Source organism: Galeopterus variegatus, unplaced genomic scaffold, assembly GCF_000696425.1.
Source record: "Galeopterus variegatus unplaced genomic scaffold, G_variegatus-3.0.2 Scaffold3984, whole genome shotgun sequence".
Classification (NCBI taxonomy): Eukaryota; Metazoa; Chordata; class Mammalia; order Dermoptera; family Cynocephalidae; genus Galeopterus; species Galeopterus variegatus.
This window is the reverse complement of record NW_007730095.1, coordinates 124,426-141,895: the sequence shown is the minus strand read 5'-3', so window position 1 is coordinate 141,895 and position 17,470 is coordinate 124,426. Positions and strand designations below refer to the sequence as shown.

General features: G+C 36.9%; 1 protein-coding gene across 5 annotated transcripts in view; it reads right to left on the bottom strand.

Annotated features, from left to right (window-relative positions):
• Nucleotides 1–16,681, bottom strand: part of RUFY3 (RUN and FYVE domain containing 3) — a 69,949-nt gene extending 53,268 nt beyond the window's left edge. Inside the window, exons 1-2 of one of the 5 annotated variants that reach the window (XM_008586438.1) lie at nucleotides 16,059–16,681; nucleotides 15,717–15,904 (exon numbers count right to left, since the gene is read on the bottom strand). In XM_008586438.1, the coding sequence (XP_008584660.1) occupies nucleotides 15,717–15,894 (178 nt within the window). In that variant the 5' untranslated portion in view covers nucleotides 15,895–15,904; nucleotides 16,059–16,681. Of the gene's footprint in view, nucleotides 1–15,716 lie in introns of all 5 variants that reach the window. The other 4 variants (XM_008586437.1, XM_008586439.1, XM_008586440.1 and 1 more) reach the window with 4 other exon arrangements.
• Nucleotides 16,682–17,470: the final 789 nt, after the last annotated feature.

The window sequence follows — 17,470 nt, the reverse complement described above, 5'->3', positions numbered from 1 at the left end:
CAAGATTTGTGCAGAAAACAGCTCTGGAAAGGGAATTTCTATTGGAGAATGTGTGGTGGGATTTCTGACTTTTCCTTTGGTAATGTCCATCTAGAGCACTCTTCTGTTCCAACCAGACATGTTTTCTCTTTTCTTTTTAAAACAGAGTTTAAAGTTTTAAGTGTCAGAGAGACAGAATCAATTTAAGGGAACTTTCCTTCCCCAGAAAAGGTCTGTCTTTTCCTTTCAATGTTGTTCTCCCCTTTACCTTGGTGTGCTCAAGATTTTGTTGTAATAAAGAAGAGGTACCATACCATTCTTTTAAATCCCCAAAGAAGGATTTGTAAAAGATTTTTAAAAATTGTGCCTTCTGAAATTGTGGTTACTAGAGATAGGAAAGAGGAGGGGCAAACTAAGAGGATGATTAACGGACACAAAATTATAGCTAGATAGAAAAAAAAAAATTATAACTAGATATTCATATACAGTTGACCCAAGAATTTATAATTAATAATGATTTACTGCATGTTATCAAATGAGAAGAGAGGAAATCAAATGTTCAGATCACAAAAAATGATTGTTTTGCAATGATGAATATGTTAACTACCCTGATTAGATTATCACATACTGTGTACATGTATTGAAATAACTCTGTAAGCCATAAATACATGCAATCAATATGTTTCAATAAAAAATTAATTTAAAAAATTGTGTCCTCTGGACTACGTTCAAATTATTAAAACAGCAACAAAAACAACAGTATCTAATACATTAGTCAAAGGGGTGGATGGCAGTATGGACTATTCTTGTCTTTTTCCCAGAACATTTCATTTTCCTAGAGATAATACTTTGTTACCTCAAGCATGTTTTGCTTGATTTAAAAGCTATAAAACAATAATTTGTACCATGTAATACTAATTCACAAACTACAAAGAAGAGAAATCTAAAGGCCTGCAGTAAACAGGTCTGGGTTAAAATTAAAATGGATACAGTAAACAGGTCTGGATTAAACTTTTGCTATAGCTATTGCATAATTCAGAGTACCAACCAGAATTATGCCAGGTATACACTATAAATATTAAAACAAATGGTAAAGAAGAGTCTCCAAAGTTACTCTGGCTTAATAATTAGCCTCAGTTCCCACTGAAAACACTGACTCACACGGAAAGAAATGCCCAGCTTAGAAATGCTGAGTGGACCCCAGTGTGTGTGTGCAGTGTCATGCAACCAGTGGCGAAACATCGCAACTACCACTTCACTCCAGATGCCTGGGTTAAATGGTTAAAAATGCTACACCTAACAGAATTTAGTAATCTTATTTTTTTTTTGTCCTTTTTTTTTTTTTTTTGAGACTGGCCGCACCGCGCTCAACCAGTGAGCGCTGTGAGCGCACGGTCATCCCTCTATAGGATCCGAACCCGCAGTGGGAGCGCTGCTGCGCTCCCAGCGCCGCACTCTCCCAAGTGCGCCACGGGCTCGGCCCAGTAATCTTATTTTTAAGATGCATATGAACAAAGACTTATTTTAGTCAAGAGATAAGATACAAGGCTGGAATTATACAAGGGGCCTGAATTAGGAAGCATAGCTTCTTTAAGTTTACTTAACTATTTTCTTTGGCTATCATTCTGTTTCAGGTCTAAGAATGAATAAGTCAGCAGACTAATTACGCAGCTCTGGAAACATTTAACCAAGTGGTACTGTAAACTATTTGTTCTTAAGGCACACGGTGACTCAATGATGACAGTAGTGTGGTCTGACAGAAGGGGCCCTGGCTTTGATGTTGAGACAGATCTGGGATAGAGCATTTCTCCAACAATGCAGTGGCTCCTACATAAATTACTTCTTTTTTCTCTGGATGAGGGAACTCGCTGAAGCTCCTTCTCTCTAGGGAAGTGTTTGAATGGACTCAAAAAGTGCCTCTCATTTGTTTATGTATCATGGTTGTGAAATCTCTCTTCTCCCCTAGTACAGACAACCAAGAAATTGCTCTTCTCCCCCAGTATAGACAACGAAGTTACAGTCAAATTTTCCGAGGCCTGGGAGTTATTCTGTCTCCTTTAATTTAGAATATTAACTTTTCAAACTTTATTACAGTTTCTTGAGGGAAATGTAGATCACAAACACTGATAGATCACAAACAACTCCTTGAAGACCATTGTGAAAATAAAAGCTAATGAATTTAAAGCACTTAGTACATCATCAATGTCAATTTTACTTTTATGAGAAACCAGTGTGTGTCCCGTATTCTGGTTTGGCTACAAACTGGATTTCTCTAATTATATTTGCCATAATTATGCAAAGAAAATAAAGGAAATTGGATATTTGAAAAACAACTAAGCTAAATATTAAACACAGGGAAAAAAATAAGTCAAATGACAAGTTTAACAGCTGAGGTGCTGTTAAACAGTAACATAATTCACTTGGTAACAATAACAACAAAAAAACCCCTGTCAAGCTAATTTTCATAAATAGTAAGAGGTCCTGTTCTAATAAACCAGTAATTTAGGCCAAGTTCTATCTTTTCCCCATCATATATTACAAACAAAAATACCAGCAAAGAATTATAAACGGTATTAGAAAAAGTAACAAATTAAGTTATCAACACTTGAGCCATTTAATATTTACTGAGTACCTATGGTGAGCAAAGGGCTTTACTAAGGCAACAGAAGTCACAAAGATGAAATATCTACAGACATTGCCCTTGGGGAGACCTAAATAACTACCACACAAGGTTAAAAAGGAATTGGTATGCTAGAGAGATAAGTGTAGATAAAACAGATTCTTAAGACAGGTGGGTAGCTGGGTGACACTGGAAGGCTACGGAGGACAGGGCCCAATGAGGAATGAGGAGAGGAGGAAAAGGGGCCCTGATCAGTAAACCCTTTGCCCTCTTGCCTGAATAGCTGTACTGGCAGGGATAATGTCTTTGATACACCTCGGCTGGGAAGCTGCTGCCCACAGGACTAAGACACTGTGGGATTCTCAGAGGAAAAGTGAGTATAGCTCATATATACTCTAAGTTTCATAGCTTTAGAAGAAAGAAAAAAGAAATCCCAGCAGCCTTTCCATCTCACAAAGCACACTCTAGCAATCTTAGAAAAGCATGAAATTTCCCATTGCACAATTAACAGTAAAACTCATTGTTTTCTGCCTAGGACACTGTTACAAGCTTTAAAAAAAAAAACAGATAAAATATTATCATGCAGTTTACGGCTGCTGAACCAACTGCTTTAAAACACCACAGCTGTATGCTTTGGAAAGTTCAACTTTTAATACAGTGTGAGAAAACTCTACCAACTGCAGCAGTGAAAAACAAAACCAAGTTGCAAAGTAACCAATATGAAAGTTCAGGACACCATACTATTAAAAAAATTTTTTTTAAAAAAATGTTTAAAAGTAGCTTGGCAACGTGTATAAAAAGTTAAAACATTACTATCTGACCCAGAAATTACACTTCTAAAAATGAAAATTGATAAAATGTTCAGGTTATACCCATAACAATATACCAAAAATGTCAGTGGTCACAAAATTTAGAAACAACCGAACTGTCTATAATAACGACACAGTCAAAGAAATTATGGTGCATCCAAACAGAACACATAAAATGAAGTAACAGATTTCTATGTACTGATGTGGAAAGATACTGCAGAGGAAAAATGGCAGGTCACACAACACTGGTATGGTATGACCTTACATGTATAAAATTGAGTTTGCAAGTGAACTTTGTGTGTATATATTTAAAAAGAGAATCTGGCTACTAAATCTTAACAATGGTTATGTCTGGGTGCTAGAATTTTTGGTGAATTCTACCATTTTGTATTTTATAATTTTTATATTCTGTGACTTTTACAATGCAAATACATCATTTCCATAACTAGAAAAATAAGTTGTTTTCATTAAAAAATATAAATAACAATACTACTAAAGACATTTGCTTTAAAAAACATTATTTTCAAAACACTGACATTAAGTTTTATTTTGAAATATTTAGTTATGATGAAAAATAAATAATTATTTAGGGGCCATTTGAGGACAAATCTGTTTCATTTTCCTCAACACATGTATTTTTAAATTCACCAAATCTTTCTGTTTGTTCTCTGGAAAAGTTCAAATACAAAAAATTACACAGGAACAGATTTTAGTATTTATATCCCTCTACACAAAAGCACTTCACAGCAGTCACAGCAGATTGGTGGGGGCTAGAGGAACCACAATGGAAAAACACCCCCTTATACTCTACCACACCCCTTCAAAAAGGGGGCACCATCAACAACAAAGAATACGGAACCACAACTGAAGGGCAGAGAATATGGTGGATGCTCTCAAACAACAGCACTTGTTCTCTCTCCAGCCAGATCTTGGTACCTAGGCTTGGGAATCTGACAACTTGAATTGCATTCTGAGCTCCATCACTGGGCAGTAGTTATCTAATCTGGTACAACATTTACCTTGGGAAAATTATTCCTATTTCAGTGATTAGTATAGGACAAATGACTTTCGGGTGTTAGAAGCTGATAACCCAAAGAAGAGTTAAGAAAGGCACAAATTACAGATTAAAGTAGAAACTCTGCTCTAAGAAAGGTCCAGAAAAGGCTCATCAACAGAGAGGAAAGACTATAAGGCACTGTGATTAATGACAGAGCTAAGGCAGGCACCAGTGCAGGAGTATCAAGGAGTTGGGAAGAAACTGAAAGTAGACCTGCAATGGGAAGGACAAAGAAGAACACGTTATGGTCAGCTCAGAGGTATTTAGCTCTTTGGTGGTTTAAATAGAAATTATGGTACAAGTACAAATCTACTGATATTTCTCACCTGGATTTAAGATTTTACAAAACCCCAGAAGCTAGCTGGGTAAAACTTACCTTGAAAGGACGACTAGTCAGGTTAATCTCAAAGCAGAGCAACAGAAAGGGATGAACCTTGTTCAAGGAACTTTGGCCTGCAGGCTTCTGAGACTATATTAAAAGCTACAACCTTCTCACTTTGAGAAGTTTACAAAGACTGCCTTGTGTACACATAATCACAATTCAGAGAACCCGACCATGTAAACCTAAGGCTAACTGTGCCTGTGGCAACAAATGTTCCAGTAATCTCACCAAGGGGCGTAATCTCACCAAGGGGCATAATCTCAAAAGGGGGCGTGCCACAGTGAAAGTAAAGAACAATAACACGATTCTGTGCCGAAGAGAGTCCTTAGGACTCAGGTTTTATCTTCTGAACAATAAGGATAGGAATAAATCAAAGGCTGTACTGAATGCTGCTGAACTAAGAAATCTGTGCACTGCACACAGCATTTAGACAGCTATGAAAACAAAGCAGGCCAGTAAATAAACACGGATCTGTGACCCAGAAAAACTCAAAATGTCTAACAGAAACATAAAAAGATTCTATTGGAAACTGAATCCAGAGCAATAGCTCTGCTTTCAGGTGATTTTTCTCACTCATGGATGTGTGAAACTGTCATGGAAGGTACTGATATATGATACAAATATCAGTCAGAAGGATGGATGATTGCACACTTACAGTTCCCTTTCTTTCTTTTTTTACACCTACAGTTTTCATAAAGCTTTTTTTTTGGGGGGGGGGCATTTTTTTTTTCCTGATTAGAGTAATACATTCTCTTATAGGATATTTGGAAGATACCAGTATAAAGAACATCATAAAAATCCCCTGTAATTCCACTATCCAGAGATAATCACTTTTCACATTTTTGGTCCATTCCTTTTACTTGTGTTTATGTGTATCTGCATTTTTTTTTTTTCGTGTCCGGCAACGGACCGCAACCCTCAGTGTCGCGCCCGTACCGGACCGGGACCGGCAACGGGATCGCAACCCTTTTTTTTTTTTCCTTTTTGTCTTTTTTCGTGACCGGCAACGGATCGCAACCCTCAGTGTCGTGCCCGTACCGGACCGGGACCGGCAACGGGATCGCAACCCTCGGTGCTGCGCCTGCCCCTCACTCAGCCAGTGAGCGGGAACCGGTCTGTATGTGGGATCCGAACCCTCGGTGGGAGCGCCACCGCGCTCCCAAGCGGCGCACTGTAGCAGTGCGCCACCGGGCCGGCCCTGTGTATCTGCATTTTTAAGAAAATTGTGGCCATAGTGTATACATGACTTGAAAGAGCTTTTAAAAATTATTATATTCTAAACATTACCCTACACTATTTAAAATTCATACAATTTTTACATGCATATGTATGTTCTATAACTTATTGAATAAATTTCCTGTTAGATTACTTAAGTTGCTTTCAAGGTTTTGCTACTATAAATCAGAATATTGTGATAAATATACATATGTAAACAATACATATGTGTTGTCTCTGATTATTTCCTTAAGATAGATGCCTGGTATAACCACTAAAAATTAATTTTTAAGACCCTTCATACATATTTATAAAATGATTTCCAAAAAGCCTGTCCCAATGTACACTTGTACTAGCAGAGGCCTCAAGACTTCCCATGCTTTCATCAGCACTGAGTATTATTAATGAATATATTAAAAAGTAACAACAATTATTACATTATACAAAACTTCTGTTTTCCAAATAAGGTACAGTGAGTCCAAAATATGAAGTAATCAATTAAAAAAAATTTTTTTGAAAGAAAGAGAAACCATAAATTAAACTGTGTAATGAAGGGAAGGTATTTCAATAATCTTTTTCTTTAAAATGAATTATTTTCTGGGGTTATACCTAAGTACTGAGTTCACCTGAAGTTTGTTGGATACCTACCATAAACAGTACACAGTATTGTGAGGCCTTCTAAAGAATACAAAAGAAAAGTTTTGCCTCAAAGAACTTTCTACATAATTTCAGAATAAGGAATCACCTAAATTAAAATAAATAACTGGAGAATAAGTCCAAGAGCATCCAAACAAGTGACACAGACAATATCCAGTGATTCAGCAGATGAAGTATCAAATTTGTTAAAGAAGGACTTGCGGATGAAAGGAGTCGCATGTCTTTTCCCTTTCCTGATTTACTGTTGGCATGAAGAATCTCAATAGGAAATAATATAACAACAAGAATAATCAGGGTTTTGGTGAAGTACAGAATCAAGTTTGGCTGCAATAGGTAAGTATGTTGAAAAAGAGTTTGAAAAAACATTGGATAAATAAAATCACTCAAAGAAGGGCATGGGAATGCTTGGCTATAGAGTAAGGATTCAATGTAGCTACTATTTCAAACAATCCATAATCATGAACATTAGTGCTACCCCTAACAGCTTTTCACATTACTTTTGTACATCCATTTGAGAAACATTTTAAATTTAGCATATAGAGGTGCTGACTGCCAGCCAGGTCAGTTTCAGAAGAAGTGTACCATTTTTGCTGTTTGGTAGTGTCTGTACAACTACGTAAATATTTTCACACACTCTATAAAAACAAGTGGAAAGAAGGAAAAGAAAACAAGTAGATAAAAAGCTCAGGTCTCCAACTTAATTGATGGCAATCACCAAGGACATCCCAAATGGCATGCTTTGGCTTCATTTGGATGCTCACTAGACTTAAGCTGGCCAATGCTGTGATCAATTATAAACAAAACTGTTGGAAATATGTCACCAGAGACTGAGAAGACTTCCCTTATTATATGCAGGTCTTTTGTTTCACTCATGCACTGAATTCTGGAACAGGAGTGCTGTGTATGGGTTGAGCCCTTGGCTGCCCAAGTTTGAATCCTGGCTCTACCATTCACTACATCCTCGAATGTCAATTTCTTCATTTGTGTAAATTGGTTATAATAATAGTAGCTAGATTCAAAGCATTGTCATTAGGATTAAATGAGATAATACGTTTATAACACTCAGAGCAAACAGTTCCTGGCACAAAGTAACTGCTCAATAAATGATGATGTCTCCTCCTGTGATGCCACAACCACTTTTTCATTTCAGGAATATTCTGTGTTTAATATAGAAGTCTGCCTGAAACAAGGCTCTTGTACAAGAATTAAATTTTCTTTCAAGAAGACTCTTCTGGCAATTTATGAAGAATGAATTGGCATGGGAAGAGACATAGGTTTGGAGAAAAGCTGAAAAGTAGGTGTAGGAATCTGGATGTGACATTATTAAATCTTGGCAGCTGTGGAAATGAAAATGAAAGACAAAACTGAGACTCTATTGTGGAATGGAGCACATATATATACCTCTTTTAGGCCCTAAACATGTATAGCACTGTTTGCTTGTTTAATCATAATAGAAAACTATAATAACCAGATGCCTTAAATCTGACATGTAATTTTACAAACACACACCTATGTGTGTATACAGTTGTTGTTGTTATTGGCATCTAGCCGGTATGGGGATCTGAACCCTTGACCTTGGTCTTATAACACACTACTCTAACCAACTTAGCTAACCAGCCAGTCAGTTGTATTAAATACAGAAAGGTCATGTACAGTTTAGTTAGGTGATATTTCTTATACCATTAACATGTTTACTTATGAAAATAATTGCAGCCTTGGTTTTCCATCAATTTTAGTAAAGTGGTTTCATTTAAGAACTTTTAGTATTACCTGCCTATAATTATCTTGGTAGAGGAAACACATGCTCATCAACAAAAGGATAAGGGAAGGATCACACATAAATAAATAAAAATAGGAAGTATAATCACAAGTTTGCATGTTTATGATATTTAATATTAACAGTTGTTTTATTTTTCTGTTAATTGGATCACCATACTGGACAGCCCTCCCAAAAAACAAAACAAAGCAAAACAAATCAAAATAAAACAAAATCAAAATATTTTTCTGTTAATTTGGAGAAAATGGTTCTTATTAAGTCTTATTTAAGAGAGCTATTAAAATTCATGTATTATATATTTAATATAAGCTTATTTTATTAAACTATAAGTAAATGCACATGCACAATGAACTTATTCAATGTTAAAACATTTCAGATTTTAATGTTAAAAAGGTAACATTGTACACAACCAGAAGAGGAAAAAAAATGTTATTTCCTTGCTACCTCTAATATTTTGTCCCTAGTAGAGCATGTGGCCTTATTAATATTTCTGATCAAAGAGGTCAAAATTTCCTGGAAAGGAAATTTGAAAAGGGGCTAAAAAAATATATACTGAAAATATTCTAGTTCTGACATTTGAGTCTCTGCAAGTGCTGTTCTTCCCACTCCATCCCCTTCCAACAATCTTTGCCTCCAAGTTTATGCCAAGATAACTCCTGCACATCTTTTAGGTCTTGGTTCAACCGGAAACCTTCCCTGGAACCCCCCTAAGACAAAATATTTTGCTCATCCTAGAAGGTACTCTGTACTTACCTATTGTGGAAACCACTGCATTACAATGATTGCCATTTTTCTTATTTGAAGCACCCCAGCCCCACCCCACACTTGTCGATAAACTCAGAAAATAATAGAGGACTAGGCTTGTTCATTGTGCTATAACCCTAGAAACTAACATAGTGTTAAGTATAAAGTGGGATAATAAATGCTTGTTGAATAAAACAGCCCAGAGTCTGTTCTTATAATGATAAAAACTGCATGATTGTGTTTTTGTTGTTGTTGTTGTTGGCTGGTACAGGGATCGATACCCAGACCTTGGTGTTACTATAGTACCACACTCTAAACAACTGAGCTAACTGGCCAGATAAAAAACTGCATGTTTTTTTAAGATTTACCTTCTTCTCTTTTGTGATTCAATTGGACACTAGGGATTTTTCTTCCTAGAAAAAAAATGCACAGATACAAAATTTTACATATAATTCTTGGGATCATGGATCCCAGGTTTAGAAGTCCTGCACTATAATGTAGTGAATTCACGTTTACCAAGAACCTTGGTAAACGGCCATTTGGCTTCCCCTGCCAAAATGCCCATTGGGATGTATATTTTTTTCATTAAAATACATGCAGTTCCCAGGCAGGATGGGGTTATACTAGTGTACAGTGATCATTAAAGAGTAAAAGTATACTAGTGAATGTCAATGGAGCCATCTTCTCAGCACCAGACACTTCCTACAGTCAGCGAATGGCAAATACTTCCCATTTTATCTTGAAAGGATCACATCAGTAGAACACTCACTATTGAATGGAAAAATCTGATCCCACACCAGCCTTTGGGAAATGTGGTCACTCTAAGTGCTACCTGGCTTTGAACTCTACGTCCCAGTTCCTAAGAAACAGGATTGTTCTCTTTGTCAACTCAGGATTTCACATTTTTACAGCAGCCTCTGACATCTTTGTTTCCATCTGTTTACCTTGACTGTGATCTCACGGAGAGCAAGGGCTGTCTATTTTTTTAGCCCCTAAAACTGGACTTCACATCAGGGAATGCCTGACAAATACTTATGACCAACTAAAAGGCCAAAACACATTCCTTGCTTATAGTACACTATCATTACTATACTCATAAATGTTTCATATAAGCTTCTTTTTACACATTACAGAATAAATACCAGATAGTCTAAATGAACACCAAAGCAAATGCAACTGCTAGGGGTAAACTGCAGAGTTACGCAGTAACAGCATGTGTGAATTCTGCCATCACATGCAGTTCTCCACAGTAATCCTAAAGTCAAAGACTTGAGCAAAGTTTCTTTTCTCAGTATGTCCATCCAATATATAATTTCTTCATATTCAGTTTCTTATTGTCAGTATTTGAGTAAGAAGTTTTCTAAGCCAAAAAAGTAATTTCAATTAGTTGCCTTTGTAGCTAAATGGTATATTTTATTGTGTTAAACTCATCACCTGTGCATCACCTTTCAACGTCAAATTCCTGTCCCTAAAATAAGGTTAGAAAAGCACATAATTCCTGGTAACTGAGTTTTACTTTTATTTCTTTTTTCTTTTTTCTTTTTGGTGGCTGACCAGTATGGGGATCTGAACCCTTGACCTTGGTGTTATAACACCAAGCTCTAACCCACTGAGCTAACCAGCCAGCCCCAGTTTTACTTTGAAGCAGTTATTTTCTTGTTTACAGAGGTCCAAGAAAGGGCAATTCTAAAACTTGAGTTTAAGCTACTAACATTCACACAGACTGCTCTATAAGACTGCTCTTCATGAAAGCATGAATAGCCAAATCAACTCCATTATTGTAATAACTTCTTCATTGTTTTCAGACATACCCCATATATATTAATAGTCTAATTAATATCCACCCAATTCTAAATAGACTCATTAGGTATTCATCAGATTTCTTTAAGATCATTTTGGATTTTATGCCAAAATTCTACTTAGAAAATTCCAATCTCCACAAACAATATCCTTTTATATTCAGAAAAAAAATACCCAGGAAAAAAGTCAGGCTGGTCAGTTAGCTTAGTTGGTTAGAGAGCAACCAAGGACACGAGTTCGGATTCCTCTAATGGCCAAAAAACCCACCAGTTAAAAGCACTTAGACCAACCAGCCAACAAAAAATAAACAAACAAACAAATAAATAAAAGCACTTAGAATTATTCTTGAAAAAAGTTTTACTTTAAAAATCCAACTTAGGCCCACTTTAATAAGCGTACAAGAAAAGATAACTATTTTAAATTGACGTTTTTAACTTGCCTACCACTCAACCCATATAAATATTCCAAAAATAATAAAGGAGGGTAGAAAGGTGGAGGAAAAAGGAAAATGGACTAAGAATCGGACAGTATTTTAAGAACAAGTAAGGAAGTTGACTTAGACCATAACTCCTGTTCAAATATCTCGGGCTGGCCGGTTACCTCAGTTGGTCAGAGTGCGGTGTTGTAACACTAAGGTTGAGGGTTTGGATCCCCATACTATCCAGCCGCCAAAAAACCAAAAATCCAAAAAATGAAACCCCCTAATTGTCTACAGAATAATTTCCTTCTTTGAAATATGGTACTACTGCTTTCTTCTAAGCTAATTTCATCTAGTTACATGAGACAAACCATAAAAGGCTCAGGACTTCATTCTTCAGATTCTCTTTAAACTGTCAAAGATTTTATCAATATACAAATTGCTAATGAGGTAAACTCATTACAGGGTAAACTGTTATAAATTGAGTCACAACTGTAGTTGAGTTTGTTGTTAAACATTTGAGAATACTAAAGGCAATACTATAGCCTGTCCTTTGTGTACAGTAAATACAACATTTACTGAGGAATTTCTGAAAAAAATTTTTATTACAGGTATTTTCTTGATCCCGAAATTATATATACTGTTTCAAGAACGCTACTCCAAGAAATTCAGATGCTAATGAGTATATAACTTTTAAAAAATCATAAATATAAAATAAAGTGTATCACTTCATCTGTGTAATAGTATTATTTCTGAAATTACTGTAACAATGCTTAAAGGTCTGAGGTGTTTTGCTTCCATTCTTGAGAAAAACAAAGGGTACATTTCTCTAAATACTCTGTGGTGCTTTAAAAGTTCCTTTACTTTGAAATTCCACTATGCTTTCAGAAACTAAAAAAACTCAATGAATGTCTCTGAGAGGTCATTTCAAAGGTGGTACATGTTTTTCTAAATCAGGAAAATTCAAAATGAAATTTTACATAAACAAGGCTGCTCTTCTAGTGTTGACATAAGGAAAGTGAGCCATAGCCTCAAATCACTGAGTGCCCATATAAGTCTCTCTTCTTCCCCCTGCCCCCCTCCCAACTGTGAGGACTCCAACTCTTAACGGAAGTTGGGGTACAGACTAAAGCTGTGTATGTAATCTGGAAAAGTGTAAACCTGATTTTGCTTCTGCAGGGGTGAGTAGAAGGCTAAGTTGATAGACTGATAGCGCTCCTTTGGTTAGTCATAATTTGTCAGCATCAGGGACTCAAACCTTCTTTGCCTTCTGCGATCCCTATTGGTGAAGGGAACCCAGGATCCGAAGGGAGTCATCCTGGGCACCACCTCACTTTCGTCCTCCTGCCCCACAGCCACTCAGTCATCAGGTGACTGTTCCTTCCCTCTTGTGTTCACTCTCACTGCCTTAGTTTGGTACTGTCATCTCTTACCTTGACTATTTTAATAGTCACTGTTAGGGGTCTCTGGAGAGCTCATATCCTTGTGATCTATTCACTACACTGCTGCCAGAGTGATCATTCCACAATAAAAATCTTTTTTCATGTTATGCCCAGACACAAAGCACCAGTAGCTTTTCACTGCAGAATCAAGTACAGGCTTCTCAGTATGAACAGGATGTATTCTGCAATCAAGCCCCAGCTTAACTTTCCAGGCTTGCACTGTTGTGCCAACCACAAGCCCGCTATGCTCCTAACTGCTTGCTGCTGCCTGGTTCAATCAGCTCACTATGTACTATTTGAAATGCCCTTCCCAATGTCTGTTTGGTGATCACCTAGTTATCTCTCAATGTCCAGCCCAAGCCTAGCATACACCATGAAGCCTCTCCTGAACCCTCTCTTTTCCAGTGGAATCAATCCTAGGCTGTTATCTTTAGGGGAAATCTACTTGAAATCAAAGTTGATGTAGATTTGCTCCTATTTTTGAAAAAAGAGTACATATAAAAAAAGAGAGCATGATCACCTCACTGGCCACCAATAAGCACTGAGATAATGAAGTGAATGTGTTTATTCTCATGTATTTAAGGGCTAGGGTAGGCAGAAACTCTAGGTCCAGGCCTATGCTGTGGACTGCATAAGTGAAAGACAGGAACTCTGTTTTCTGAAAACAGAACTTGAAAACCACAAAGCTTCTACTGCTGAGGCCACACATAGTCTATATCATCATCTTAAGAGGGTACATTATACTTTTTGCCCATTTTCTTTTGTGTGTGTCAGGGGGCCCCACTGTAGGATTTGGATGGTGAAATGTCTTCCCTTTATGAATCAGCCAGGAAGTAGTCTGAATAATCCTATGTGTTCCAGGCACCAAGAGCTCCACTTTGTCAACAAGAGGAGATTCATGTCATCACTGGCCTGGTGACCACCATTTAAATGCTTATAGCTAAATTAGATCTAACAATTGTCAGTGGTATTAACATTAAAGCAGACATATCTTAGGTCCAAATGACTGTTTAGACATCCAGAGTTAGCCAGTGGAGCAAGGAAATGACACCCGCATAAAGCACCACCTGTTTTTCTAGATCATTATACCTATATATGCTTTCACGGGCCAGTGCTTTCTTTCATTATTTTCATTTCTATTCATTTGAAATAAATGCTTCTCTTGCCCAATTTAAGGCAAAATTTCAAAATGCACCTGTCAGCATTTCTCAATTTTCCTCCACATCCTCTATAGATAGTTGACTAAAGGTCTTAAAAACTTCCTATTTGTTTTTTTTCCTTAATCAAAAAATGTTGCACTTATAGCTTAGGTTGCAGCTCTCATACATTTCCCATATTACTGATTCTCCATGAAGAATTCAAACAGCACTGATACAAATGCTTACATGAACCAAACAGTTTACTTTTGCTTACCATAGGAGTCTTGTTCAAAAAAGAAACATACATTCAAAGTTCTAATATTGAAAAAAATATTTTTGACACACTGATAAACTGGATTTTGTAATTAAGGGAATATTTCATATTGCCCAACTTTCAAAATGGATGGAAATAGTTTTAAAAATAAAATATGCAAATTGAGGTATTTGCTAAAAGACTTCTTGGTAGCTTTCTAAAACTGTATTTTCTTTGCTAAAGATTTTTACAGCTTTGGAGGCTGTTTTAAACAGTACTGGCATTGTATGAAATTTCAGCTGATGTCTTCTAACCCTTGTGTAGATTCTGAAACTTACAGCTGAAGGAAGCTGTCCAACTACCGAACCAATTTTTAAAAGATGCAAAGGGTCTTAAAAACTACTTAAACATTGCTCTTAAAGCACACCCAAAATGACTGCTTTGTGTTCTGTGATGTTAACCCTTTCTAAAACTTTCTCAAGGCTAAGTCTGATTGAGAAGATAAAATCCTTATGAAACATAATGTGTGAAATCTGAGTCATGATAAGATTACAACACAAGGTCAAGGGCAAGGAGTCACTTTTCCTAACCCCATCTGCTATACACAATTCATTTTATGGTCCTCTCTATTCTATAGATATGCCTAAATATCAGGCAGATGGTTATAAAGAATTTCTCCTCACATGCAAGCACAAATCAAGAGACTACAAAGGTCTCAAAGGTACTGACAATAGAAATTTCAAATGGGTCATAATAGTTACCACAAACAATTTATAAAAAGCAATGGCCAATAGATTTCATGGATAAGGATTACTATATTAATCACGTTTAACCTTTTCAAGGCATTAGCTTTTTCAAGAGTCCATATTCATTAAATAAGTACTCAATGTAAAACTGCTTCATCTAACCTAATAATCCACATATTAAAAAAGATATTATTTTATCAAATGTTTTCTAGACGTCATAGCCTGTTTAACACTATATCCTGATGACAGGATACCTCTCTAGTGTTTCTACTGTACTTCAGTGTATAATCCTATAATTATAGTCATATCATCTTAACTTACTCGCTTAAGAATCTCTATAATTTCTGTATTTTACCTTATGAACAAAATTAATAGCTTCTTCATTATCAATTAGGATCAGATGTGATAAGTGACCTCAAATGGTCTCTTCAAAGGCTTAAAGACAAAGAACCCTAAACAAGCACCAGCCTCTTTTGAAAGGATACCTCAGGGGGTAGAAAAAAAAATTTTTTTTCCCAGTAAGCAAGAGAGGGGGAGCTTGGTGGTAGGTAAGGATGAAAGGTTTTCAGAATCGTTAACAATTTAGAATGTAGGTTCTTCCTACCTCTCCCTGAACCTCCCAGCCACCATAACAATGAGGACGCTGGTGAGATACTAGCTGACGGAATCTGACCATACCTTCATGGGTAGGCTCTGGGTCAGGTGTAAGTGAGATGTCATCCAGCTCTCGCAGGCAGAGCCATTCTCCATCCATAGACACTCGGAATTTGCAAAGGTAGATGGTCTCCATGGCAGCCTGTGTGATCTTGTCAGTGGTAGGGGTTGGCATATCGGTCGGAGGCGTCAGAGCAGACATGATGACTCAGCTGGGACCACAATACACACACACACACAAACACACACCCCACAAAAATAAATAAATCCTCCTCACTCAAACCCCCCCCAAATCCAAAGCTCTGAAACAAAGCTTTCAGGAAAAGGGGTAAGAGAGGTTTTAAAAGAAAAACAAGAAAAAAATACCTTATGGTTTAAGAACCAATGGCTAAAGATAAACAATTCTACACTATCTTTTCTTATAGACAGTTCCTACCACATAGCAAAATAAGATGATGCTTGTCTTCTCCCAGCTTCCTTTCCTTTTATCTTCCCTTCCTTAACCTTTTTGTTTTTCAGCTAAGCTATACAGGCTTTAAATCCCACACCGCCGATGCTGCTTTAGCTGGCTTTAAAAAAGTGGTCTCGGCATGAATAAGTGAAAAATCCTCCGTCTTTGTGCGGGGAAAAAAAAAAGAAGAAAGAAAAAAATGAATGAAAAATAAACCTATATTTTCAATTTAGCTTTAAAAAAATCCTGAACTGCAGAAATCACTTCCAGGATCTGTTCAGATGAGCCGGGATGCTGAGTTCTAATAGGATTGGTTGTGCGCAGTAAGCAGGGTGTTGACCAAAATGGCTGACTAATGAACTGAACTGAAAATTCAGGCTCATGTGACCAGCTGCTCTGAACGTAGGGCGAGCAATTCCCAGGATGCTTTATAGATGCTGCTGATGCGGACAGAGCAATTAGGCTGCTCTCTCTCATCCTGCACAACCCACTTCCAGACTGTGCTAGTCAAACTGCGATCAGACATAACACAATGCGCATATGCTCATCAATGCCCCTCACTTTGGGATAGAAGGGCTGGACAACAGGACAATTGATATTTGATAATACTTCATAGCAAAAATGGTAAAAGAGGCAGTTAAATTAATTTAACAAGCATATAATTCACCTCTATCTTAAAATTTTTACTCTGCTAAACGTGGTGTTTTAAGGAAAGCTAAAGCAGATTTTTAATTTAAATATCTTATTCTCAGGCATTTATAATTTCTTTCTCCAAGATACAAAGCCCTGACCTTTTAGATTGGACAGAAATGTAAGAAAAAACCTTGAAGTTAAAAAAATAAAACCCTTCCTGATCAATGGCAATTTCTCCCCTTTCTGATATTGCTGAAATAACTAAGTTTCTAAGTTAAGGATGAAAGATGCTTCTAAGCAGAAGATAAAACCATGTTATATTTAAAAAATCCTCCCATCCTGGAACATACTTGTGATGGTTAATTTTAGGTGTTAACTTGACTAGGTTAAGGAATACCTTGTAACATGATAAAGCATTATTTTGGGGTGTGTCCATGAGGGTGTTTCCAGGCATGTGAGCCTGAGCAACTGGGTGTGAAAAATCTGCCTTCAATATGGGTGGGCACCATCCAATCTGCTGGAGGCCCTGGAGAGAACAAAAACAGAAAAAGGTGAATCTCTCGCTCTATCAGCTGGAGCTGGGATACACTCTTCTCTACTGGCTGTGGTCATCTGAACTGGAGACTCTTCTCTGGGTTCCAAGACTTAAACTAGCGTGGCACCTCTGGCTCTCAGGCCTTTGGCCTCCAACTGA